The sequence below is a fragment of the Drosophila persimilis genome, unplaced genomic scaffold (assembly GCF_003286085.1).
Source record: "Drosophila persimilis strain 14011-0111.01,24,50 unplaced genomic scaffold, DperRS2 tig00000520-arrow-pilon, whole genome shotgun sequence".
NCBI lineage: Eukaryota > Metazoa > Arthropoda > Insecta > Diptera > Drosophilidae > Drosophila > Drosophila persimilis.
The window spans coordinates 4,363,980-4,391,907 of record NW_020825317.1 but is presented as its reverse complement, the minus strand read 5'-3'; the positions used below and the strand labels follow the sequence as shown (position 1 = coordinate 4,391,907).

Below are 27,928 nucleotides of genomic sequence, written 5' to 3'. Positions count from 1 at the left end.
TAGTAATTTTCTACGGAATATCAAAATCGATGAATACGTATAATAGAACTTGAATTCGTCAGTATATTTACGGTATATTTTTAAAATCAAACGGAATTTTTCTGAGGGTTGGACGATATATTTTAACGATAAATCCGTGGTCACACTGCCTACCGCACCCGCATCCGCATTGTTGCTGTTTTGGTCTTGGCGCGACATTTTGTTTTTCACCTTAGGGAAAATGTAAGTCCGGACATGGCCCAATACTCGCCGCGCCAGTGCCTGGCCACGCCCGGAGCCTCCGACTTTGGCTTCCCATTCGCCCCGTACGCCATCCAGGAGCAGCTGATGCAGGAGCTCTTCTCGGTGCTGGAGCGCCGACAGGTGGGCATCTTCGAGAGCCCCACGGGCACTGGTAAATCCCTGACCCTAACATGCGGGGCCCTCACCTGGCTGCGCCAGCATGAGGAGTTGGTTCGCTCTGAGCTGCTACAGCGCATCGTCGAAGTGGAAAAGAAGCTGGACCGCCTGCAGGCAGCCAGTGCCCAGGAGGAGGACTGGATCAGTGCCCAGAGTGAGTCCCGTGAGCAGCAGGTGGAACTTCAGCAACTGAATCACCTCTGCTCGTTGCTGGACAAGCGAGAACAACAGCTGGTGGTGATCAGGGAGAGAACCAAGGAAAGGAAAAAGCATCAGAAGTTCAGGACAAGACCTAAGCCCGAAGAGGAACAGCAGGTAGACAACGAGCATCCCTCCGATGCGGATACGGACTCCGACTCGGACCACGAGCTGGGCGACGGCCCCGAGGAGCAGTCCGAGGATCGCTACCGCCCCGTGCAGATCTTCTTCTGCAGCCGCACCCACTCGCAGCTTGCGCAGATCGTGGCTGAGCTGCGGAAGACCCCACACGGGGCGTGGGTGCGTTGCGTCTCACTGGGCTCCCGACAGCAGCTGTGCATCAATCCGCAGGTGCGAAAGCTCCGAAACGTGGGCCTGATTAACGAGCGCTGCCTGGACATGGCCCGGAGCAAGGCACCGGCCAATCCCAGCAAGAAATCCCGTCTCGCTGCTGGATCCGCCGCCTCGCTCAGTCGTTGCCCCTTCAAGGCGCCCGCGAAGGTGGAGAGCCTCCGGGATGTGGCTCTGTGCGAGCCCCTGGACATCGAGGAACTGGCTGTCGAAGGCACCGCATGCGGTGGCTGCTCCTACTACGCCTCCCGATCAGCCCAGGACGACGCCCAGCTGGTGCTGCTGCCCTACCAGCTTCTCCTCCAGCGCTCAGCCCGTCAGCAGCTGGGCATCGACCTGCGCGGCTCCGTTGTGATCGTGGACGAAGCTCATAACCTTCTCGACTCGATTGCCCAGCTGCACGGCTCGGAGCTGACCCGCTCCCAGCTGGAACTGGCCCGCGACCAGGTCTCCGGCTACAAGTTGCAGTATGCGCGCCGCCTTAGCACCCGCAATCTCCTGAGCATCAACCAGCTGCTGTTTGTGCTGCGCCGTCTGCTGAAGCTGCTCGAGCCCAAGGCCGGAGCCACGTCCGTGCGGATGCTGCGCACCTACGAGCTCTCGTCCGAGGGCGACTTCGACAACATCGATCTGCGCGCTCTGCTGGAGTTCTGCGGCCGAACGCGCTTTGCCCAGAAGGTGCAGGGCCATGCGACCCGGGCCCAGAGGGAGCCGCGTCCCAGCGAGAACCAGCCGCCCGGCTCCAGTCGCCAGACACTACTGCAGCACCTGGTCACGCAGCATAAGACGCTAGGAAAGCAGCCCCATGGAAAGCGCAAGCTGGCCGAGACCCATGCAGAGGCAGAAGAGGAGCTGCAGATGGAGAAAAAGAGCAGCAGCTCCGATCAGGTTGCACCTTCCCCCATTCGGCCTTTGTTGGCCTTCATCGAAACGCTCACCAGCAATGCGGCAGATGGAAGGGTACTGCTCAATCCCCAGGCGGGAATGGTCAAGTATCTGCTGCTTGATCCAGCCGAGCACTTTGCCGACATCCTCTCGGAGGCCAGAGCGGTGAGTAGTCTTCGTTTGCGTTTATTTTATCAACTAAATAACCTTCTTACTGTCTTGTGCAGATTGTCATTGCTGGCGGAACGATGCAGCCCACGCAGGAGCTGAAGGAGCAGCTGTTCGCCCGCTGCCCAGAGCGGCTGGTGGAGCGCTTCTATAGCCATGTGGTGCCGCCGGATGCTGTGCTGCCGTTTGTCGTGGCAAAGGGACCGACTGGGGCCAGCCTCTGCTTCAGCTATGCTCAGCGTGGGACTCCCGCCATGGTGGGTGGCAACTCTTATTCCTCACTCCAGACCCACTATAATCCACTCTTACAGCTCAAGGAACTGTCGATGGTGCTGCAGAACCTTTGCAATGTCTTGCCCGGGGGCGTTGTCTGCTTCCTACCCTCGTACGAGTACCTGGACACGGTCCACACCCACCTGGAGCAGAGCGGTGGCCTGCAGAACATTGCCCGAAAGAAGCGCATCTTCCGGGAATCCTCTGGTGCTGCAGATCAGCTACTGCAGCAGTATGCAGAGGCTATTGCTGTCCCCAAAGGAGGGGCACTTCTGCTGGCCGTCGTTGGTGGAAAACTGTCCGAGGGACTGAACTTTGCCGACGACCTGGGACGGGCCGTGCTCGTTGTGGGCCTGCCCTATCCGAATCGAAATGCGCCAGAGCTGCAGCAGCGGATGCGTTATCTGGATGAGCGTCTGGGCTCCGGCGCCGGCAACGAGTATTACGAGAACATCTGCATGAAAGCGGTCAACCAGTGCATCGGCCGCTCTGTTCGCCACATCCGGGACTACGCATGTGTCTTTCTACTCGACGAGCGCTATGCCAGCGCCCGGATCCGGGAGAAGCTACCGGAATGGATAGCCCGACACATTTTCGAGCCCAACGGCGTTGCATTTGGTGCTGTCCAAGCACGCACCGCCCGCTTCTTCAAAAACAGATGAAGCGCATTTTTATTTATTTCTTAAATCGGAGATCTAATTTAAGAATTTAATTTATTTAAATATATACACATCGATTAATGGCGGAAAGTGTTTCTACCAATCGAATGCGATTAGTTCTTAGAGATGTGCAGATGTGACTCCATGTTTCCAAAAGAGGGAGCCCAGAGTTGTCCCTACCTAACATCGAATGTACCGTGTATTTACAAGACTTTTCGCTCTAGTGGTGGGTTCCCATAATTTTCGTGATGATATCCGCAAATTATATTTTTACTCTTTAGACTTATATTTTGTTACTTTATTGAATAAAGGAAACGGTTTGAATTTACTTCTGTGTTTTCAGACAAAACGTTCCATTTTTAGGTGCTCCCGTTTTCGCAAAATTATTTCACATATTATCATGTCTTGTTAAACGCACAATTAGTGTATTGCGAGCGCAAAATCCTCTTTTATGTGTAACATCTGAATCATTGATAGCTAAATCGGGCTGCGTCAGCTGTTTGCCCGAAAACTCAAAGTATTGTTGCATTAACCAATTATTTCAAAAAACAAATTTCAGGTTTGGTAAAACAAAAACTTTTTATAAAATAGGCAACAGCTAAATTGCGCTGACACTGGTGTCCATTATATGAGGATGCAACGCTTAGTTATCAATTTTTTTCTAATGCACTTACATATGTAGAAATCATGTAGAGCTTCCAATTCAAGCGATGTCTTAGGCCACATCGAATACCAATTCCTGATCAGCATCAATCCTGCCATCAATATCTCAATTGTTTGAAAAATGTCGGAAAAAAGCATGCCAAAAAGTAAACAACGGAGGTTTTTCAAACTGGCACTTCCATGGGGCTGATATGAAAAAAACACCTTCAGGTGTCGCTTTTGGTAATTACACCAAAATGTAGTTAATATGTGGAAAATGTGTAGCTTACATGTCGTTACCGTGTCAAGAAATAAATTTAGTGGAAATTGTTTTTGCTTAAATCTTATTTTATAAGCAGTGCAATAAAGATGAAAACTTAAATTAAACCAGTCTTGTAGGAAATCGATTTGAGAATCGGATAAAATTATAAGTTCCGACATGAGGGTCTTAACTAGCTAGTAATATTCCACAGAATATCCAAAACGAGGAATATGTACAATTGAACTTGAATTCGTCCGTATAATTACGGTATATTTTTAAATGAGACAGACGGTATATTTTGGTAGATTTCTGAGTGCCGGACAGTATATTTTATCGATAGATCCGATAAACTTACAACGTAAACCCGTCGTGAAAATAAATAAAATAAAAAGATACAAATGATTCAATGAAGATGAATATGTAAAACATCAAGGTGCTGTGCTGTGCAAATCAAATACAGATTGAACTGATCTGCAGGTGTGTGGAGTGCTCTAAAAGTTACATTTCCTCTTGATTTCGGCCGCCTAGCCTCCGCGTGTACGTGCCTTTTTATTGTGTAGTGTGTGTGTGTGTGTGTCACTCCTTGTTTGCCTTTTATCATCATCGATTACCGTCGCCTCGAATATGGTCGTCGTGGGGTCGGGTCCCGCCACTGCACAAATATTTATGAACAATAATCATATTTCCTCGACTTCTACCGGCCGATAAAAGAGTCGCCCCATGAGTTTTAGTGGGGGGAAGACAGAGCGAGAAAGAGAGAATGACGCCAGTCAAAGAATTTCGTTGTGTGTTGGTCGGTGGGGAGCAAGTTCCTAAGGGTTCTTCGAATTACATGGATCTGGCAGGGGGACAGCGGCAGCGTTGCAGCAATAAGTGTCATTGGAGCTGCTCGCCTTCACATTCCGTCTCGCTCTTTCTTTCGTACTTAGTCAGCGAAACTAACTTAGTAGAGTATTTAAAGCGGTTATTCTTGTTATTTGCTTCGAACAAACCCGTTTTTGGCTGACTTTTGATAAAGAAAGAAGAAGATGAAGTGGCACACATAAAGCGGAGAACTCTTTAGTCAGCATATCAGAGTGGGTGAGCGAGAGTAGTGATCGCGTCTTAGATAGAGAGGGGAACGGGACGGGACATCACATTTAGTTGCATTTTGATTTCCGCCCTGCAGGAATAATTTTTGTTGAGCATTATGCCTTCTTGTTTACTTCTCGTTCTACACGCTGGCCAGGCCCTCTACACCGTCCTCAACCCCGTCCCCGCCCCCGCTCCATTGAATGGACCAGTCAGTCCAGTCCCCGTGCGATGGCTCTCCGAGTCAAAAGAAGCCGAAAAGAGAGAAATGAGGGATAGAGAGCCAGAACACATAAAAACTGAACCAGCCACAGCGACAGATAAATGCCCTTCGATTTGCATGTGCTGTGCATGTGAGAGGTGATTTTAATTATCTGAGACAGACAAATTCCAATAGCGGTGTATTTACATCGCCCTCGATATATTATATGAATATCATGTAAATCCTTGTCGGATATCTGCTCTCTTGGTAGGGCAATCATAGGTCGGCTCTCACGAGTGTGTTTACGCTCTCTTTTTTTTCTCTCTCTCTCTCTCTCTCTCTATGTTTGGCTCGGTGGCTTTGCAGCGCGTTCTTGGGTCTCTGCTCATTCGCAAACGGACCTCGGCAGCAATAGTAACAGTAAACGGTAAACGGAGTGATAGTAGGAAAAGAAGAAGAAGACTACTTGCGAAACGGAATAAAACGGTACGCGAAACGGGTCGGTGTTTGAGGCGTTTGAGTACGAATCGGGACGGTACGAGACGGTAAATGAAACAACGCCCCTGGGAAGCCGAGAACAAAAAAAAATCATCCTTTAAAACGTGGCGGCGATAACCCTGGGAATAATTGCATAATTTAATCAGTGTATAAATTATATAGCATATATATTTTGATATTTGTCTACAGTTGTATGGAACATGTGCCGGTCCGGATTTCGCTTATCATTATTATATTTTTTTGCGAAGCGGATGCTGCGGTGCAATCAAAACAAAACGTAGATAAAGGGGCGAAAGCAGGGACCCCTGTGTGAATCGGTCCGGCTATAAACGCCGCTATCTATCTGTATCTGTGTTTGAGTGTGTTCAATGAGAGAGATCCATGTGTGTGTGTGGTCAATTCTTTTCGTACGAATTTTTTTGTTGTGGGTGTGTGTGGAAAAGTGAAAGTGAAAACAGGACGCGTGCCACAGCGAGAGACAAAGAGAAAGAGAGAGAGAGGGAGAACGGCTTGGTGCGGAGAGAGCATGCGTTGTTGTTGCTGTTTCCATTCCTTGGATTCCTAAAACGCACGCCAGTCAGCCAGCACTCCCTCTCTCTCCCACACTCCTCCCTGGCTGCTGTTCCTCCCGAGAGAGAGAGGGAGACTTCGTTCTTAACGGTTCTTTTGCTTGCAGCCGCCGTTTTTTGGAATGCGCTAAAAAACACTCTAAATTTGCGCAGCAGCAGAGGCCGTCGCTTGTGACGTCAAAAGGAGTCGCGTCGCCCCCCCGTATTGTGACAGAGAGAGAGAGAGAGAGAGAGTATTAGCGTTAACAGTTATTCCTTTTGGACCTCCCTCTCTCTGTGTGTGCCGCCACCGCCGCGAAAATGGAACAGCCGAGCATACTCGTAAAAATCCTTCACTCGGTGCCGCACGTGAACTACACGTTTCGGCGGGTGAACGACACCTTCAATCCGGACAGCGATATATATCTCGAGGTGAGTAGATACCCTGTAATACCCTTTAAATATTAGATCTGACGATGCCTTGGGGAGGGGAGCGGCACGGCACTTATTCTCACACCCTCATCCTCTTTGATTCTCAAGTGGCCCTCTCTCTCCTCCTTTCTCTCTGTGTTTCTTGAGTGGAACTCTTGAGTATCCAATCCGTGTACTTGTGGAATAGAAGGAGGAGGGGAAATATGGCATATATTTCCTCAAAATGTTGTTTTCTATTTCTTTTATCCATTTTCCCACCCTCGTCTGCTGCTGCTTCCTCTTTCCGCTCCCGCTCTCTCTTTCACTAGCTCTTTACCTGCGAGTGAGAGAGCGGTCCCGTTTTGCAATTGCAAGGAAAAAGAAGAAAACGTGTGGGAAAAACTAGCATGAAGTTCCATTTTGTTGACGGCCTGCTCTTCGACTCTCTCCCTCTCCTTCGCTCGCGCTCTCGCTGTCGCTCTCTTCTGTCTGCTAGCCCGCCCGTCCATTGCCATTCCGTTTCAGCCATGTGCCATGTGCCTGCCTGCTCCCTGTACGATGATTTTGTCCGTTCCATTTCCCAAATTGTTTCAGGCCTCCTCTGCCATGTGCTCTACATGTGCGTCCGCGTCCTCTCTTTCGAACGAGCGAGAGGAGATGTTTAAGGGGGGAGTCGGATGGATGGTTGGGGGCGCTGCAGCAGCTGCAAACTTCCGGCTTCCTTTTATGGATTCTCCACTTCTAATTCTTATTCCTTTTTCTCTTTCCGTCCTTTGCTAAACGATCTTCCACATTTTCTCTCTCTCTATCTCTGTGCAGGGGTTTCTCCCACATATGATATGCAGATTTTGCCTATTAAGAAATCCCCGAGGGAAAATTTGATTAAAATTATCAGAGCTCTTCCTTCCTCCTCCCTCTGGGAATGACGGTTTCCAGCGACTCTCGAATCCAAATCCAAAAATCCAGGTCATCGCTTGGCATGGCCTCGGCTCTCCCTCTCCTCTGCCTCTCTCTCTCTTTGTCGCTTGGCGTGGATGTAGGTCATGCTGCTGCTGCTGCTGCTGCACTGGAGAGCCATGCACCGGTGGCCGGGTACGAGTACGGGTACGGATTTGGGGCTCGGGTTGGGGCGTAGTTTTTACGCGCGTCAGCAAAATGTTGAACCGCTCTATGGAAGGGAACGAGGCGGACACCACGATGGCTAATTGGTGGGGTTTTTTCCGGCAACCTAAATGGAAGGGAGCACGAGAAGGATGAGATGTCATCTCCAAGGGTATTCCTCCCTTTATTTCATATCTACGCATGGGAATCTCTACTGACACCCACCACAGCCACTCATCCATTGATTGTGTGATGCGATGCGATGCGGTGGCGGATGATGATCATCAATTCAACCTTCAATGGCTTCAACGGACGGACGGACGGACGGACGTGCCGCCAATGAACGGGAGAGGAAGCGCTAGCCTTCTCCCTTGCTGTCTCTGTCTCTGGAGGTGCGGGTAGGGGTTCCCTGTAAAAGAGGAACCCGCATTCATGGGACAGATTGGACCAGACACGAGCTAGAATTAAACGCGAAAAAGGGGATGCTTGGTTGAGGAAGTGGCATCTGCCGCTTCTGAGCCCGAGAATTGAGAGATGGCTTCCACACTGATTGGAGGTCTCTCTATATATAGAAAACTCTGCACAATCCATGATTCATGGATATTACGAGTCGCTCTCTTCTGCGTATCTGTTGACACTTTCCACAGTCGTCGGAGATATCTCTGGGGTGTACTTTCATTTCTGGTTTCGGTCTTTGTTTCTGTTGCTGCAACTGCTGCTGCTATTGCTTGCAGCACAAAGGCAGGCAGCAGCAGAACAAATGGGGCAGGACGACCGACCAGGCAGCAGGCGTAAAAGACGGAGGGCACACAGCTGCTATCACATTGTGGCAGAACAAACAGATGCCCCTGCCACATGCCCCTGGCTCTGTGGCGTGCCCCGCCTCTCGACCACTCGACAGATTGCTTTGTATCTGTGACTGTCCGTCCCGTCCGACCCGTCCGCCTGTCCATCACTCCGTTTTGTTGTTGCCTTCTGTGATTCGTCGTCCAAAAAGGAAACACCACAATGGAAACGGAAAGCAGGAAGGAACAAAAGGAAGCGAAACGAAACGAAACAGAATGGAATGGAATGAAACTTTGGATCCCTCGCCATTGTTTACAAACTCTTCTAAAGCGCTTTTTTCTGACCCAAAGATCTCGACCACCCCAGAGATCAGAAATTTATAAACAAAAATGAGATGAAAGCACAGCCAGACCCTGTCCCAGCCCCAGCCCCAGCCCCAGCCCCACGCTCTCTTCTCATCCGCTGTTCGGTTGATCTTCTGATCAAAACCCCCCAGCAGCGGGGGCTCTCTGCATTCCCATAAATAAAGCAGCGGCTCCCAATGAAGATCAGGGGCATCATCGAACAACTGCAGATACCCTGTAAATGATATTATTCAAAACAGAATCCCCCAGACCGTCCATTTCGGGTTTCTTTGGAGAATAGAATAAATAATTACGAAAAGAAATATGATACGAGATCTCAGGGCTTTCATCTAAAGAGAGCTCCCCGAAGATTACTTTTATTGAACATTTTCAAATAAAATCGCCAGGGATAGTGATCGCAATGGCGTTAATGGTATTCCATTCAACATATGTATTGAAACTAAGGATTCAGATCCCACTCGAATGATACTTTTCACAAAAACTTTTAGCTTATCCACCCACTGGATTCCATTGAACTTCCACTCCTTCCCTTTGGGTGAAGCAGGGTATCCAAAGCTCAAGTTCAAACGGAATATGTCTTGTGGTTTTTGTTTCAGCTCTTTCCCCATGTTCCCCCTTGCTCTGTCCCTCTCTTTTCCACCAGGTGGTTCTCTCTCGACTGCAGGAAAACATTCAGAGATCCCTCTGTTCCGTCTGGTTTCCTTTGTTTCTTCTTTCGTTTTGTGGCCACAGTTCTTCCTTTGCTTTCCTCTCCGATCCTCACTCTATTTTTCCTTCGCTAGATCTCTCTTTCTCGCTCTCTCTGACGCTCCCTTGCTGTGTGAGAGTTTTGCGGGGGCCCTGCCTGCCGGCGCACCAGTTTTTTCGTTTCCATAATCTCTGAATGAATCACAGAGCCCGAAGCGCAGAAAGAACCACCGCACCAGTGCCCCACAGTGCCAGCGAAGTGCCACAAATCGAAATATCAACACAGAATGGCTTTTGTTTATACGAAAATTCGATTAGGAACGATTGCTGGTGATGTTGATGTTGCTGTTTGCTTGCTTTCAGAGACCCTTTCGAATGGCTGCGGATCGTCAGAGGGGAGGTGTCTGCGGGCTCTCCTTCTCTTCAGTTCTCGCTCTTGATCGGCTAACCTCTCTGTCGGACGATGGAAAAGCTCTCCGCTTGATTAGCATATAGAATTATGCCACGTCCAAGAGCCACAGACGGACGGACAGGCAGACGAATGACGCACCACACCCACCTTCCAAGAGCCCCACCTTTTTTGCTTCTGCTCTTTGCACTCGTCGTCGTTCTATGGCGCACTTCCTTTTTTCTCCTCCCCTTTCTCTCTCTCTCTCTCTCTCTCTCTCTGCTCTTTGCCTTCGTTCTGTTCGGTCTGCGACACTTACTTCCTGGCTTTATTCCATATTTATTCAATTCTTTTTTGCATATGTATTTATTGTTGTATTTATTTGTTTCTTTCCCTTTTGTTGCTGACTCCGTTTCCTGTTGCTCCAACGAGAAGGAGGGCGGAGGGTTCTGTCTGTCTCTCGGACTTTGGAGTAACCTTGACTCCCACTCTCTTCTGTTGCTCCTCCTTAGAATTCTCCTTCTTCCTTCTAAGGTTCCCGTTCGCTGGCTTGGCTTATCTTCGTTTCGCTTCAAGTGGGGAAAGAGTGGGCGATAATGAAGCCAGAAAGAGAGGAAGCCACAAAGAATGCCGCCTACAGAGACACTGATATAAGCACCGGGAAAGAGAGACAAAGATAAAAGGAAGGGAAGAGAAGAGAAGGGAAGGGAAGAGAAGGAAGAGACGGGGAAAGATAGAGAGCAAAGAGCAAGCCCCGGAAGCGCGCTGCCCCGCCGAACCTTTTTCTCGATGCTTAATCGGGAGTCCATTTCCATATTCCATACTTGTTCCATGCATTCCGTTCTAATAACCGTTGTGTCTGCGAACCAGAAGGAGAAAGAGACAGCGGAAAATGAAGAGTGGGGAAAAGAAAACTGGTTTTCCCATGTACATATGTGTGTGTGTGTGTATGGCTGTGTCTGTGGGGATCCGATCATTGAGGTTGCAGCAAAGGAGAGCACAGAGGGGAAATCTGATCAGGGAAAACGCGTCCACCCACGCAGTAGAAGGAAAAACACGATCCCAAGGGGGCGCCCAGCGGGGACGCAGAGAAAAGAAAGGGAGGAGGGGGATAATAACCTCAAAAATGATGACTGAATAAATTTAAAAAGAAAAACAAGGGAAATCAATCGATATTTCATAGTCGTTTATTGAATTCTTTTGCTATTACTATTCGAAAGATCTCTCACAGGAAATTTTACATTTCTAGAGTTCAAGATTCGTTGAAGGTAGAAGATGATCTTTTCTCTATCAGTAAGAGATTATTCTCTTAGGGGTTCTTCCATAGATTGCATAGGAAAAATACTCCATTCGAGGGTTTTCTCAAAGAAAGTTTTTTCTAAAGACTTCCGATACAGACTCTCCATAGATCTTTAAGCGGAACTTTCCAAAATGAGGCACATTTCACAAAGGAAGCATTCACCCAGAGACCATAACAAAAAGCATGCTTCTAAAGAGATTTCTTAACAAATTTCTTTTGGAATAGGCTTTCCCAAAAGAAAAAAAAGAAAAATTCTCCACAGATATACTCATACTTCTATAGAAGTTGATTTAAAAAAAGAAGGAGTCCGCCAGAACCAATCGAATGGAAGGATATTCGATTGGAACGGATTTTGGAAGAATGATGTAAACATACAACAGTTGGTTCTTCATTTAATTTCTTTTAGCATTTCTGATTCTTGTTCCCCCAAATTGTTCCATATCCTCGCCTTTGCGGACACATGCTTGAGCTTGGGAAATTCTTCCTTTCTCATTTTTTGCATTGAAAAGCAAACGAAAAGATATAAGATGTCAGATATAGTGCTTCTTTTGCAAGGGTCTGTCCATCTTGAGGGTGTACAGTCCCATACCGTCCCAAAACCCATTGAGAGTAAAAACATTTCCATATAGTAAATGAGTCGCCATTATATTTCCTAAATTTATTGAATACTCGACATATGTATAATTACAATAACTTTGAAGTGAAAACCTATTAAAAGCAGAACAAGTTTTTTTTTTTATTTTTACTATTTACTATTTTGAAAGTCACGGTTTCCTTGATTATCATATCTTATGCTTGTTGAAAGGTATCTACATAGAATCTCTTACATATTGAACTATCAAATAAACAGAATCCCAGGAAATTAGTCCAAGCTCGGGCAACGAGCCGGATTTACCCCGGAATTTCGTAACGTAACGCCGGCAACGTACGCCAGATGGACGGACGTACGGACTTTGAACAATAAAACAGGAAATATTTGTATATTTAGTAGCCTAGATAACGGCGAATTAATATCTTATATATTAGTAAAAAAAAAAAGAGGTTATTCAGATCGTCCCAATCCAATTCGCAGAGCTTTGCCCTTCGGTTTTTGGTACCGTAACGTCAGGACATGTTCTGGCTTAGAGTTTTCGTAGGTAATACTACGATTATCTGCCTCGGATATTCTTTGATCTTTTCTGATATCATATGTCAGAGAATCTCTTGAGGAATCGCCTGGGAGAATAAATATGGATCCTGGATATAGATTTATTATTTACTTAACGCAAATCTTAAAGCTCGAATCTCGAAATCTTTACTTCTAATCGCCTTCTTTTTTTTTTGCTGGTGTTAATTGTTGGCGAGATGGTGTTTTTTGCAAGGGGGTTGGGGGTTGGGGCTGATTGCATAAATATACAAAAAGATATATATCTTGTGATTTAGTTTCCAATTAGCTGCCGCCACTTTTCACACTTCCCACAGAGAGAAACAGAGAGAGAGAGAGAGAGAGAGAAATATATTCTCAATTGAGGAAAAGAGGCATAGAAGAGCATACGGTGATGGGAGGTGTGAAGAGGGAGGGCGTCAAGGTTATTTGTTTTTGCTGCTGATGTTGCTGGCAATTTGCTTTGATTTAATTCAATTGGAACACACGGAACATCGTTCCATCGTGCAACGCTCATCGGGGGGCATCCATTCTCATCGCCAGCGTCATCGTCATCCAAAACCATCCTCCCCTACCCTCAACCTCCTCTAAATATCCTCATCGACTGTTGGCTGTGGAAGGGCGTAATTTTTCTCACGTTTTAAAGCGCCTTACGGACGGAAGGAGGCGCCCCAAGGACCACCTCATCTGTTGGGAGGATGAGGGCTACGACAGCTTTTCCCCCGATGCATCGCGATGGCTAAAGCTTTTCTACAGAAAAAATCTCATGGAAGAATCACAAGGCACGACTCGAAAAGGATCTCACTCTCTCTCTCTAGTATTCTGTATTTTTCTGTATTCTACATGCATTACGAATATCGCTGATTTGCCCTAAGCGAACAGCATACACCATTCGGTGGCAAGACCGCGAGAGAAAGAGAGAGGGAGAGAGGGAGAGAGACCACGAGCTGGATGTCGATGGAAAGCGAGCGTAGCGCATAGCAGGAGGACTAGGCCCAAGGAGCTTTTGGGCACGAAACATTTTCGCTTCATTTTGCAGATTGCATATGAAAGAGCGAGTGGGGGCGAGTGGGGGGGGCATCAGTCTCGTGGCTCAAGTGTCATTCAACTGCAAGGCGGAGGACACACGACGCGCGCGACACACCGACACACACACACACACACACACACACACACACACGGTGGGGAGACGGACATGGGAGACGACACGCAAAGTGGCGAGGCACAAACAGAGAAAAACACACAGAAACACAGCGATGGGGCAAGGGGAAAGGAGCTTGGTGGAGGGAGAGGGGAAGGGGGGGGGGGGGGAGAACTGTAACTAGTTTTAATGATTATTTACAGTGGAAAAAAGAGTGCAATAAATAATAAATAGAGCTGGGCCCGCCACACCCCACCCGTAGATTCGTTGGGGAAATGGGATCCAATGGATGTGTGGATTGGGGGGAACACCCAATCGTACCCATCCACACATCAGGCAATCGGAGGACTACGGACTACCACTGGGTGGTATCGCTTTCAATTCTGATTGACAGACTGGAAATTGGCTAGAAATCCACTTAAAAACGAAATCCGTTGTGATTTTTTTCCGATAGAAGCTATTGTTCGAATGGATGGGATGTTCTTCAATCTATTGCTTGGAGAAAGAACCATGGAAGAACGAATAGGCGACCAGTAGAAACGTGTTTGTCGAGGCACACGACCGTTTTCACGGGCTCTAGAGGATACTAAAAATATGTCTTTGAATGGAACTTTCCTTCAAGAGCCTAGGGATAGCCCTGCAGAAACCCCAGATACTCATGGCAGAGTTTAGTTCGAATCTTATGAGTCTCCTTTGACCGAAAGCCGAAGCGATGGCGGTAGATCGGGAGTCGATTGAGCCATGTTTTGTGTGTGTGAAGATTGGAAGGAATAGAGAGGTGTTCCTCTAAAGGAACTGCCAGGACTAACTAGTGCCATGTGCTCCGTCAATAAAGTAAAACTTCAGCTACGAATTTTACAAAGAGAACAGAGTAGATCTTTCAATTTAAGACCGACTTAAAGAGTATAACTCTAGCGATTGTCACTGGATTTATGAGGGATATGCCCCTACGAACGGAGGAAGGATCCAGCAGGCTGCCTTTCAGTTTTATTTCTGACTCATTTGCGATTCATTGGAATCAACGTGCGATGTCACAATGCGGCACAGGGTGTTATCTGCCTCCCTGGGAGGGAGGTATCCAATATCCTCGACGACTCTTGTAATTTGACACTCACAACGAAACGCTGGGTGCGGGCGTGGTGTGGAGTGCAGGCGCATCTACAGGACATCTACTGGAGGGGTGTTTCTTTTTTTAATGACAGGCAATGAAATTACCGTTAAGTGAAGAACATTTTTCGGTTGCAGACAGAAAAGCGAGGGGTCCTCCTGTGTGCTATTTTGTGTCCTGCGCCCCCCCACCCCCAAAATTCAATTCAATTTCAGACATGGACTCTGCAAAAAAAAGAGTCAAGAAAAAAAGAAAGAATTAACTTTTCTGCAGACGACATTTCTATACACCCTACAAAAAGCATAAACACGGGGTAGACAACACACGAATGAAGGTGCTTGCCACTGGGAGTGTTTATGTACGGTCACGTTTATGTGTGACTGGGCATTTGACATTCACCAGAAATCGGAGGAAATTATTTGCTTCTTATATTGTACTTTTAATGTTCGATATTTGATCTTTTGTGCCGTGTGTGTCTGCTTGCTTAGGGGAACATTTGTACTGAAAATCAAGGGAAACCTTATTTGCATCATTCCACCTGTCTGTTCGCTTAGGGAAACATTTTCAGCTGGAACTTGATAAGAGATGAATGCTAAAAGATACTCCAGATACAATCCCTTTTGATCTGTCATCTCCAGGGAAGCCAACCGCTTTTCGGGTCATTTTCCAAACTCCTTTCCACTGGCAGAACAGGGTATCCGAACAGGCGCTTCAAAGCACTCGCACTGTCCGCCCTTTCGAGTCCTTGCTGCTCCTGGTCCTGTTCTCGTTCCACTTTTCCATTACCGAAGCCAACTAACAACAAATTGCCACACCAGCAGCAAAAGCAGCAACAGAATGTGGCAAGTTATTCAATTAAAAGTTTTTTCCAATGTCCAGCACAAAAGAGAAACCAAACCAGGAACCAGGAACCAGAAACCAGAAACCCATGGGGAAGGAAATGTCGCCTCCACAGAGATTATAATGCACTTAAAGCCCCCCAAAAACTAATCCTGTATGTGTTTTTTTTTTGTTGTTTTGCAGAGTTTGGGCATCCTTGCCTCGATACCCGCCGGCCTGCTCATCGTCTCATTGGTGGGACTGCTGCTGTATTTACTCACCCGCTGCTGTGATCGACGCCAGCGGAAGCCGAGCGCCCAGCGATGCCAGAGCTGCACTTTGGTGATCATCACCCTGATGACATGTGCGGCGATTGGATTAGGTGAGTGTCCCTCCATCCCTCCATCCCTTTTACCCTCTGTTCTTGTGGTCCTCTGGAATATACCTAAATTGGATGCCCAGAGCACGTACGGAGCAGCCACCGCCGCCGAACCGCATGGTTTGACTTCTGGCAATCGGCCAGAACTGCTGGACTGCTCTGCTGATGGAACGTGGCTTGCACTCGAAATAAAAGCGGTCGCCCTGCAGTCCAGAGATTTTGGTTTAGGATTATGAAACATTTGAGGGACTTTGGAAGGAGTCTGAACGGAGAACATTGAACATTTCTTGGAAAAATAGTGATGTACTGGCACTCGTGTATGAGTGGTTTTCCACGAGAACCGAGAGGCGCTCGTGCATGTCGCGCAATAAGAAACCCTGTACTTGGCCAGCAATAGCTGAGTCGCCTAAACTATTGTCTTATTTAGGCTAAAAAACGCCTTTTGCAATGTTTAATTTTCAATTAACTTTCTATTAAACATTCCCTTAGCGGGAATTTCGGTTCCAACTTTCAGCGTTTGGCAGCTTTTGAAAAGACATGGACAAATGAATCCGGATATCGGATATGGTTCACAAAACCATAACAGATAACCAGCAGATATTGATCTCAATTGCTTTCTTATTAGCTTAAGAGTTTACCCAGCTTTTCGCATACAACCAATGGTTTTCTAATCATATTCTGATCTGTGGCTAACTCTGCAGCAGGAACAGCTCCATGTCGCTGTCAGTTTGAACATTTATGATGTATCCCTCCTACTATGTGGGATATTTCAAGTCTTCTAGTTACCTTGAACCTTCAGAGAGCTACATTGCATACTTCCTAATTCCTAATTTCCTTGAAAATGCAAATTCCGAACAAAGCCCAGTTGTGCTTTCATCGCTTAAATGCTTTCAATATCGACGGATCGATGTGTGAATTACGTGATCGTGGGAATGTGAATTCGAAACGGCTGCAAGTTTGACAAATTTTGGATTTTGTACAGGATCGCTTTAAGGAAATGCGACAGCTATTGGGGGCCACCCTGTAGTCTTAGGTTTACACTGGAATATAAACATGTTGTAGACATGCATTAAAAGAAAATATTTGGCAGGAAAAAATGAAAAACGATGGAATCTTTTGCATGACGCGTGTGGCAGAGTTTTGCTATTTTAGGATATGGACAAGCAGAGATCAAAACAGAGAACGGAGCCCAGTCCAGACAACAGTACCTAAACGAGAGAGATATCCTTGGATGACACTAAAAACTAACCTTATGCGGAGACTGGAAAGAGTAGAAGAAGAAGAAAAGGTACAAAAGAGAAAGAAACGATGGAATCTGTTGCATGACCGGAGGTGCTGCAATTGGTGGCCCAAGGGAAGATTCAAGGAGGAGCGAGCCGAGGAGCGCTGCTGCATGACACGTCCACCATAACCTACCAGAGTAGGAAGAGTAGGAAGGAATGAAAATAAGATTAAAGACAGAAGGAAAGAATGGAGAAAGTATGCGTCTCCAGATACTAGTGTATACTCTATTCTAGAGGAATTGGAAAAGACAGCCAGAAAAGACTTTCGTTGAGTGTAGCAGCTGGGTGACCGCTTGCTCTGTGGTCACGTAAGGCCCTCCAAGCGTAGGGCTACCTAACCCTAACCCTGCCACTGCCGTCTGCCCGTCTGAGCTCTGTGATGCCGCCGTGCGGCAAATGCGTCATCGGTTAACCGGCGATAGCGTAGAGACGGGAAATGAGAGCAGAGAAGAGGCCTGGAGTGGAGTGGAGTGGGCCATGTGGATGGGAATATGATGGAATAATAATTTAATTATCGCTCTTAATTGAATCATTCATAAATGTGATGAGTGTGTGTGAGTGTGTGTGTTTGTGGCACGGGTCTCTTACATCACTGACCTTTCCCCTGTTCATGTGGAATGTGGAATTGCGAATGCTGCTGCTGGTGCTCCGATGATCCCTGATCTTTGACTCCGATCTAAACCGAAGTGCGTGTGTGGATTAATTTTGTTCTTTCTCTTGCAGGATTATATGGCAACGATGACTTCCACAATGGACTGCTGCAGGCATTTAGCTCTGGGAAGAATGTTGAGGGTCTCGTTCTCACCCTGAAACGACAGGTGAGTCTCCACGAGGAGGGAGGGGAAACTAGCGGAACGCCCCGCCATGCTGCTCTTCGAGAGCTCTAACATTCCACCAACCCAATCCCCTCTTTACGGGGCGTTCTACGCCTAATGCCTCTTGCTGCTGTGCTTCTCCTACTCCTTCCTTCTTCAATCCGGCTTCATTATAATCAACCTAAAAGCTGCTCCTGCTGCTGCTCCAGTGTTGACAGTTAGGTCGTAACGACAGCGAGGGGACTCCAAAAGCTTTTGCTATTCATAAACTTTGTCAGGAGCCAAAGGACAGGAGACAGCAGTCAGGAACAGGACAAAGGCAGGGAAAGAGATTCTGCAAAAAGAGAGAGGCAAACGAGCGGGGCCCGATATGGCAAAAAGGTTAAGGGGGTAAGGGGGTTAAGGAGAAAAGAAGGAGGAGTGGGAGCACGAAGGAGGACTCTTAGGAGTGGGAGTGGGGGTGCCGCCGTCAGCATCAAAGGTAGGGATGCAGCCAGCCCGCGGTCGGCAGGGGGGGGAAGGTACGAGCAATGGGGGCCAGGAGTCTGAGAGGCCGGGAGTCATCGCCGTCGCGCCCAAACAGATGGCTGGCATTGCCCGACTCTTGAGTAAAACGCTATTAATTATCCCAGAGGTAGAGAACCAGAGCCAGGCCCAGACCCAGAGCGAGAGCGAGAGCCCGAAAAGTAAGGAGGGAGGAGTGAAAGGGCTAGGGACCAAGAAGCAAGGAGAAATGGGGAGTGGAAGTCGTGCTTCAGACGTTTGCGTGTGTGCAAAGCGATTCCTTCTAAGCCGAAACCCCAACACCCGCCCGTCCCCCATCAGTGCGGAAGCAAAAGTATTACGATGGAAACTAGTTTTCCTTTTTGTTTCTGTGTGGCACACAGTCCTTTGTTTCCCCATCGTGTGCGTGTGTGTGTGTGGAAGAAAGTAAGGAACTCTCTAAGGGATGCAAATGTTGGGATAGGTTCCGGAGGTTACCCTTACCTTACCCCCTTCTCTTCTCAAACGATAGAGAGCTTTTACAGAGGATGTACTTATGTATTCCTTCATTTTAAAGATATATCCGAAGATATATACATAAATATATGTCCATTTAAACATATATATCGAAGAACCGGTCTTGATATGACAAAAAGAATACACGAACAGGAAAAACTACCTTGGGGCGTTGCTAGAACGTGGAATTATGGGTATTTCCACAGTGAATCTGTGGGAAACCCTTCCATAAACAATGAACGTTCTAGTCGAGGGACAACTACCCCTTACAGGTGTTTGCTCTGGCTTGAGGCCCCCTACCGTGCAGAATATATCCTGCAATAATTATTAAGGGTATTCAGAACTTGCAGTTTTTACGACTTTCCGTCCCGACCCTCCTTTCGTTTTGGTCGTTAACTTTTGAACTCGGGTCTCGTCCCCTTTTTGGGGGTTGCTAAACACTTTTTGGTTCTTTTCGACTCCGTTTTCACTGAATTTAGCTCCTTTTCTCACAATATATATTCGCTATTTCCTTGCAGACTGAAAGCATCAAGCATGACCTGGAGTCAAAGATGGCCGGCCACAAGGTGGAGCAAATGGTGGAGAAGCCGCAATACAATCAGACGGTGGTGATGCTGCTCATTGAGACGTCGCGCCTGGTGCGAGAGAACACGTCGCGAGCGGTGGCCTCCCTGGACAGCATGGTACACTACTTCATGAAGGCCAAGGGCGGCGAGAATGACACCTCGTTGATGGGGCTGCTGCACGTGAGTGTCCAGAAGGGAGCGGGGACTCGGCTGCATTCACATTCGGTCTGTCTGTCTTTTTGCAGATGGGGGAACTCTACGAGTCGATACGATGGCCCGCCACCTTGGCCTTTCTCACCGTCCTGCTGCTGCTGTGCACGGTTCTGGTGATTGGAGTTGCACGCAGGTCGCGTTGCACCCTGATCTTCTTCAGTGTTTCGGGCTTGTTCTGCATCATCATCTGTTGGCTGCTGGCGGGCATCTACCTAGCCTCCAGTGTGGCTGCTGGCGACTTTTGTATGCGACCCCATGACTATATGTGCCGGCAGGTTGGAATGGTGAGTGTTTGCTGGTCATGGAAAATCCCACTCCAACTAATGATTCCTTTGTTCTTGCTGCAGAGGAGTCCGTATGTGGATTTCTTGAATTGTGGAACGCCCAGGAATCGTTTCATTTTGCGCCTGAACGAAAGCAGGGATCTGGTGGATCGGGCCAGAGAGAGTGTGGAAACCATGCAGCGGTAAGACTCCCCTTCCCTCCTCCTCTATCGAAGCACTTTTTAACGAATGACTCCCCTTAGAATGAGCCAAGAGACCTATCCGCGCATCGATGTCCAGCGCACTTTGACGGCCATGGACAATGATCTGGAGGAGACGCGTCGCAATCTGACGACTCTTTCCGCTACACTGGACCGCAGGGCCATCGATCGTCATTATGCGGAGGCGCTGCGAGGGCTCTGCGGAGGCGGATTGCTGGGCCTTAGTCTCATGATGGTGGCAGGCCTGCTCACCTCCTTCCTGCTGACGATTCTCGTGTATGCGGATTCGCATGCCTGGATATACTTGAGCAAGCGGTATGGGATCCACACCCTTCCCCCCGCCCCCAATCAATCGTCAGAGCTTAGAAGTAATCCCTTTTCTCTCTCTCTCTCTCTCTTTTTGGCAGACCCACGCTGGATGCAGACAAATCGGAGACGGCTCCCTTGTTCCCTGCCTCGAATGCGCCCAGTGCCAGCATCTCGCCAACGGCACCTCTGGGCACCGGAACGATCAATCGCACACTGCTGCATCATCAGCAGACGCAGGGAGGCAGTGCAGGCGTCGGCGGCGGTGTGGCAAGCGGCGGAACACTACCAGGATCAGGAGGCGGAGGCGGAATGAACGGGAACAATGGCGTTGGACCGTACAGGAACGGAACGGCGGGACTGAGACAAGGGTTGGCATCACCATCATCTCAATCTCAATCAAGCCACAGCTCATCCACGGCCATTTATGGCCACCACCACCACAACAACAGCAATCAGAACCACTACAACAACAACCTCCACAACAATCACTACAGCAACCACTACAGCAACAACTATAACAACACCACCACACAACAGCAACAACAACAACAACAACTGCAACTGCAACAACAGCATAATAGAACTAACCAGACGACAGCGGCGGCGATGGCCACGATGGTAGCTCCAATGACGTTGGCCAACCCCCACCACACACGCACCTCGGTGTCGGGGGCCGCCAGAGGAGGGGGTCGTGGATCGCCGTCGCCGCCGCCCGGCTATGATATGGTGCATGGCACAAGGCATGAACTTTGATTTCATTTTTTGATTTGTGATCCCCATTCCCCTCCCCATTCCCCCTAGATTCCTTCTTCTTCTTCTTTTCATTCTTTTACGTTTTTCCCTTTCCCTTCCTTTATTTTCATTTCTGTTTTTTCGTTTTTTGAGTTTTATTTTTGTATTTGCTAGAGTGATCCTTAAAGTTCTTTGTTCTCCATTTTTTGTTGTTTATTTTCTTGTGCTGCTTGCACCCTCTGCACCCCTTTGCATGTGAGAACCACCGAACAATAGATCATCCACCACAACGGGGGGCTTACTCCATACCCTAACGTTACGCCACGCCCCCTACACATACATAAACACATACAACTGAAACCGGAACTGAAACAAACACTAATGATGCCCCACCCCACTAATACCCCCTAATCAGTAAAGTCTATTTCTCGTCCATTTTCCATGTTTCCTGCGAACGAGGCAGGTTTCTTATCTAGCGTAACACTCACGAAAGACAGATGGGACCTAATCCAAGTCTCTAGGCGTATTTTAGATGATGCATAGCAGTACCTATGTATATGGCTTCATATTTGCAGGGTATAAATGCCTAGTAAATGTCCTAAAAGAGTGCCAAAACCTTGAATAAGGACACACCACCATCTACGTGGGGATCACATGCACATGAGCATCCTAAAAGTGAGAGAGAGAACTGAGTAGAAGATTATCAAGGACTGCCATAAGGAGCTACGTTTTAGCACTCACAAAACAGGAAAAGGATACAATAGATCTACACTCTCTTAAATATTAGTAATAGTGTTCCTATCCGATAGATATGATTATATGATAGGACGAAATAGAGCACTGCATGACATGCACACAGTAGCATTGTGCGACTTTTTACTATTTTTGTTTGCCAAACACACATTTTAATATGGATCATGGATCATGTATCCATCTTTGCGCATCCATGTCCATTCCTCTGTGGCAAATTAGGCTCTCATTTGATTGAAACTGATTGATCGAGCCTGTGTACTGCTTGTACAAGTGTGCTCTCTCCCGAAATTCCGTGTCATTTGGAATTTGGAAGTTAAGCGAAAAGCGCAAAGAACTTTCTGTGGAAGATTTCTTGAAAGATGCTTGAAAGTTATCACCTCTTTTAGTAATCCAAAACTAAAAAAAAAAACGCAAGTATACTGTGAGTGTGAATGTGGTTTCATGTAGGGCTCTTGATGGAAATGGTTTCATAGTTATGCCATAGATATGCATATGTGCCATGGATTCCATAGGTAGAAACATGGTCGTTTGATAAAACGTTCGGTTTTGAGGGAGTATCGGCGAATCAAAATCTGAAGTATCCAATATTTCAGGCTATTCCAAATGCTTTGAGGACGTTAAAAATACCTACTTTAGGGCTTCTCGTTCCCCTACTATCTTCTCTATCTGCTTATTCCCATCTCTAGATCCTCGAAACCGAATAGCTTTTAATTTTAGGTTATATTATACTCTTAATTTCGGGTTTAGCTCTAGTTTCTATGGCTATACTCTTTTTTTTTTTTTTAAATAAACAATAATCCAATCCCACATTGGTTTCAATACATTAAATGGAAGAGGAAGAAGCTTCGTATGGGGAAGGGTTATCAAATGCAAATAAAGATTAAAGATAGGTCAGAGACTATGTAGAATATGTGAGAGTGTACTGTACACTGTGTATACTGTTATTCCGTGCATCTTGCTCCAGAAGTGTCGAGTTAGTTCCCAATTGTAGAATAGTTCCAATAGATAATCCGTAGGATCATACATAGTCCTGGGCCACCCATGCAATATAATTAGAGATGGCGGCCATAGCCGGGGAAAGGGGGAATCGATGGAAGAGAAATGAGGAATATTTTAAGAAGAGTTCCCTTAGCCCAATACTTACATGGATTCTCCCTCCCTCCCTTTGTTGCAGGTCCGGCCATCACACATTGGGACGCCTGCCGTCGCATCATCAGCAGAGCGCCTCGTATATGCAGGGGCCGAACAATGGAAAGTACGCGACGCTCAGCAAGCAGTGTAAGACGCTCGAATCGAACGACTTTTACTGAGATTCGCTTGCCTGCAGCACCTATGCAGGCAATAGCAACAACACAGCCCAGCAGCAACAGCAGCAGCTCCAACTGCAGCTCCAGCAGCTTCAGCAGGCGCCGTCGCAGCCTCCACTCCAGCAGCAGCAGCATCCCCATCAGCAGCAGAGCAGCAACATCATCAATCAGCAGCACCAGCACCAACATCAGCATCAGAACAGCAGCAGCACCTTGAAGAACATATTCGCTTCGGCGACCCTGCCCCGCTCCACGGGCAGCTCCATCCGCTCCGTGCTCTCCGCACAGACGGCCAACGCCATGTGCAGGTCCACAGGCAATGGCCTGGATGTCGGCAGCGAGGGGGGGCTGGTCGACGACCGGGATCCCCGCGATGTCACAAACAACAGCTTCAATCGCTTCGATCCCAAGTACATAAGCATCGGTCCCAAGGCGGTGCGTGGCAACAATAATCTGAATATTGTGGCTGCGGCGACGGCCAACAAATGTGCCACATTGCGGCACGTGGGTCGCTATGGGGGCTCGCTCAAGGGTGTCTCCTCATCGATGGCCATGGGCGCCTCACCGTCGCCGAATTTGCGCAGCGCCAAGACGCCATCGATAGCCACCGTTTCGAAGGACTATTGCCAGCAGCCGGACTGCATACCGCAGGTCTGTGGCTCCACGGAGTTCCTTGTCCAACAGCAGCAGCAGCAGCAACAACAGCAACAACAGCAGCAACAACAACAACAGCAACAGTTGCAGCAACAGCAGCAGCTGCAAATGCAGATCCAGCTGCAAATACAGCAAAAGCAACAGCAGCAGCAACAGCAGCAGCAGCAACAACAGCAACAGATGGTGCCACCACCAGCACCGCCTCCGCAACAGCAACAGCAACAGCCACAGCCACAGCCGCCGCCACAGATGCAGATCCAACCCGCACCACCGCCGCCGCCACCAAAGCCAAAGAATACCTTCACAGAGATACCCGGCACCACGGGCGTTGGGAGCTCCTATGCCAAGGAGCAGCAACAGCAACAGCAGCTCCTGGCCCTCCAGCAGCAGCAACAGCAGCAGCTTTTGGCACTCCAGCAGCAGCAACAGCAACAGCAGCAGCTGATTCATCCACCGACGACCCACATACTGCCGCCCTCGGCCGTCTACAGCATCGAGAGCAGCGAAGTGCCGACGGCAGCGCCTCGGGTGGTACAGCGTAGCCTCAATCCGGCCTCGATTGTGAACCAGCCGCTGCCGGAGATACCAACGCAGTCGCCCACCCAGTCGAAGATATCCGCCCAGCCGCTGTGCGCCGCCAGTCTGGGCCAGTACCGCTCGTTGCAGCGGCCCCAGAACCACAAGATATCGGCCGCTGCCTCCCAGCCACAACAGCAACAGCAGCAGCCGCCTTCCCTGCCGCCGAAGAACAGGCACAAGACGTCAAGGGCCGGAGGCGGTGGAGACTCCAGCAATGCCAACCACATGCAGACCCTGCCACCAAAGTCCGCCAGCCTACGGCAGCAGCAGCAACAGACAGGCGGCTACGAGAGGGAGCGAGAGAGGGACCGCGACCGCGACAGAGAGCGTGAGCGTGAGCGGGAGAAAGAGCGTGAGCGTGACAGAGAGCGGCCGCGTCGTGCAGAGACGCTGGACAATGCCCGCAGCTATGTGGAGCAGCAGCAATACGGAGGCCAGGTGCTCGTCGGAATGAAGAAGCAGCATTCGTACGACAGCAGCAGTACGTACCATCACCACCAGCAGCAGCAGCAGCTTCAACAGCAGGCTCAGCAGCAGGCGGCCTTCTACCAGCGCCAGCACAACAACAACTATCAGGGAGGAGGGGGACCTGGTGGAGGAAGCTCCTCTAAACAGCAGCAACAGCAGCAGCAGCAGCTGCTCATCGAACAGCAGCAGGCGCTCTTCTATCGCTCTCTGAAACGCGGCGAACGAGGAGTAGGTGGAGGAGGGGCAGGAGCCGGCGGCGGCACTGGTCCGGCCACCCATGGGACACACTCCAGCCATGCACACGCGCACGCCCATGCCGCGCATGCCGCCCATGCCAGCAGCGACCTCTACTCCGTGACGGAGTTGTAGGAGTGCGCCTGCTGCGGCGGCGGCGTTGATGTTGTGCGACGGGGCACATCATCAACGTCGCTGCACGCAGCGGCGGCGGTAGCCAGCACTCAGACCCAGACGCAGCAGTCGGCGCAGGCGCCCATTCCCCTGCCCCCCAAGAAGCACCGCTCGAGCCATGCCCAACAGCAGCAGCAGCCACCCTCCCAAACCGCCTGTAATGCAAACCTATGCGAGGAGCACGAGTACGACGAGTACTTCCCGCAGCCATATGAACAACAGGCGCCTCCAGGCCCCGTCCCTGCAGCAGCCACCACCTCCTCCTCGTCAAAGCACTCGAAGCAGCAGCAGAGGGCGGCCACCTTCGACGTGGCCGATGCCCGGGACTACGAGCTGAAGCGTCTGGGCAACCGGCGCTCCCAGCAGCAGGCGGCGCCCAGCAAGCGCAACGGTGGAGCAGGCCTTGCCGCTGCAGCAGTGGCAGCGGCGGCGGCTGCAGCGGAGCACCATCACAGCCATCGCAGCCATGACAGGGAGCGATCGCGCAGCGATCATCGTATAGCCAGCTATGCCTGCGAGGAGGCGGCGGCAGCAGCGGCGGTGGCCATGTGTGGCGCTGGCTCCATGAGTGTGCTCCCCGCCAATGGTTCCCAGCACCAGCACCAACAGCAGCAGCCAACATCCCATCGTGGCCACCACCACCAGCAGCAGCAGCAACAACAACAGCAGCAGCAACAGCAGCAGCGGCGGGAGAAAACCTTTAAAGTATGATTTTTAGAGACGTCATAAAAATTGTCCACTCCGCGCCCGCCAGACGGTGGCAGGGGCGGCTCCAGGCGACGAACGCGTTGAGGCGGAGGGCGGTCCAGGAAGCGTTGCGGATTCTTTCGATTAGAGAGCCCCCAAGGAGGAACGCCTGAAATCAGTGGAAAAACGATTCCGATTCTGCTGCTCCCAATAGCCATTCCAAAGCAAAAATTTGTTTAACTTAAGTCTGTCTCTGTCTAACACCCCCTGTCATTCCCACTACGACTCTATCTCTGTCTCTCTCTTTCTCTCTCTCTCTCTCTGTGTGTGTCTCTGAACACCTGAGAGACAGATGCATGCATCCATGTAGGAACACCTGAGAGACATACAGTGGCGTCCACAAAATACAGACCTATGCATACAGACTCATCCCATTGATGCAACACTGTAGCTGTAACTGTAACTGTAAAACACAAACACATACACACCCAAGACACAAAAAACACACATACATACATCAGTTCTCTGCTCTGTGTTGTTGCCTATTGTTATTATTATTATTAACCGTACTGTACTATAATTAACCGACTATGTAATGTCCCCTAATTTTTTTATAACACCCCTCCCCCCTATTATGTACGATATACGTAGTATGTATGCCTATGTTTAGCGCGAGTCCTTAGTGTGTAAGAGCCAAATTATTTATTTACGAGGATATTGTAGTGACCCTTGACCCCTGACATACCCTCTAGAAGAAGAGCTGTGGAGGAGAGGTGGGGAAGAGGCTTGACATTTAGGAACTGTCTCTGGTATTTTGAGACTTTGCAGCAGAGGTAGGCAGCGTCCTATGTACAAATATCGTGTGGCCTCGGGCTATCCATTGCTCGGCTTCATTTTTCTGATTTGTTCTGCGCAAATTTAAATCTGTACAAAAAAAAGTGCTCAACAGACTGAGAAGATGTTTATTTCTTTTTTCTTTTTTTTTTAATAAGGAAGGTGCAATGCTAGATTGTTTTTTTTTTATTGAGAGGCATCATGAAAATTCTGCGTGTGACCTCTGCTGTATAATCTGATGAACTAATTTTTCAAATGTAATTTTAAACTAAATTATATGGAAGAGCCCCAGTGTTCTTTCCAACAACCACAGCCGAGGCTCGGCCCATTGGGAAGCCCTCAAAGAAAATAAGAAGAACTCCAATGATCGAGCCTCTCAGCTCCTCCTCCCCCCCTCTCAGCTCGTTCCCTTCCGACTATTCCTTCCCAACCGACGACAGAACTTTTAATTTTTGGTTTGTTTTGTGGATTATCACTTATATTATTTGAGAATCCGTTGCGAGAACCACCACCACCAACAACAACAACACCAACAGCGACACGTACGTAGAAATTTTTGTGACGTCAGAAATCTAAAGCAAAAAAAAAAAAAACAAAAGGAAACCAAATGCAAAAACAAAAAAACAAGCGAACACCAAACAAAAAACGAAAAACAAAAAACCGTGAATAAGGAAAGTCAAAACCAGAAAACATTTCACAAAATAAAATTATAATACATATTAATATTTAAAACTTGATAAAACTCAACGCAACATAGGAAAAGTTTTAAATTTTAACAAAAGAAAATAACAGTAACAGTTAACTTCTGAAAAAACGGAGCAATACGAATACGAATATACGACAGAAATAGCAGGAGGAAAAAGAATGTTCAACTATTTTAACGAGAATTCCAAAATGAAATAATAATAAACAAAAAGAATACATAGAAATATATACATACATACTACATACATAAAACTCATGCATACACACAGAAATACTTACATACAGATACGTATATACATACATACATATGTATACACACATATAGTATAGTACTATATAAAAAAATC

The 27,928-nt window shown here is 48.3% G+C and overlaps 2 protein-coding genes across 2 annotated transcripts; both read left to right on the top strand.

The window, feature by feature from the left end:
• Positions 1-190: 190 nt before the first annotated feature.
• On the top strand, positions 191-3,247 carry LOC6596704 (ATP-dependent DNA helicase DDX11). The gene is made up of 3 exons (XM_002021937.2): positions 191-1,998; positions 2,061-2,258; positions 2,313-3,247. Exons 1-3 carry the CDS (start codon positions 235-237, stop codon positions 2,934-2,936), a joined length of 2,586 nt encoding a protein of 861 aa, XP_002021973.1. The 5' UTR covers positions 191-234; the 3' UTR covers positions 2,937-3,247.
• Positions 3,248-5,527: 2,280 nt separating this feature from the next.
• On the top strand, positions 5,528-27,484 carry LOC6596671 (AF4/FMR2 family member 4). Its single transcript, XM_026990093.1, is given in 12 exon segments — positions 5,528-5,655; positions 6,285-6,588; positions 15,611-15,788; positions 17,792-17,886; positions 19,401-19,628; positions 19,694-19,945; positions 20,009-20,127; positions 20,188-20,460; positions 20,553-21,086; positions 21,135-21,194; positions 23,114-24,759; positions 24,805-27,484. Coding segments are annotated over 11 exon segments (4,758 nt in total). The 5' UTR covers positions 5,528-5,655; positions 6,285-6,477; the 3' UTR covers positions 26,067-27,484.
• The last annotated feature ends 444 nt before the right edge of the window (positions 27,485-27,928 follow it).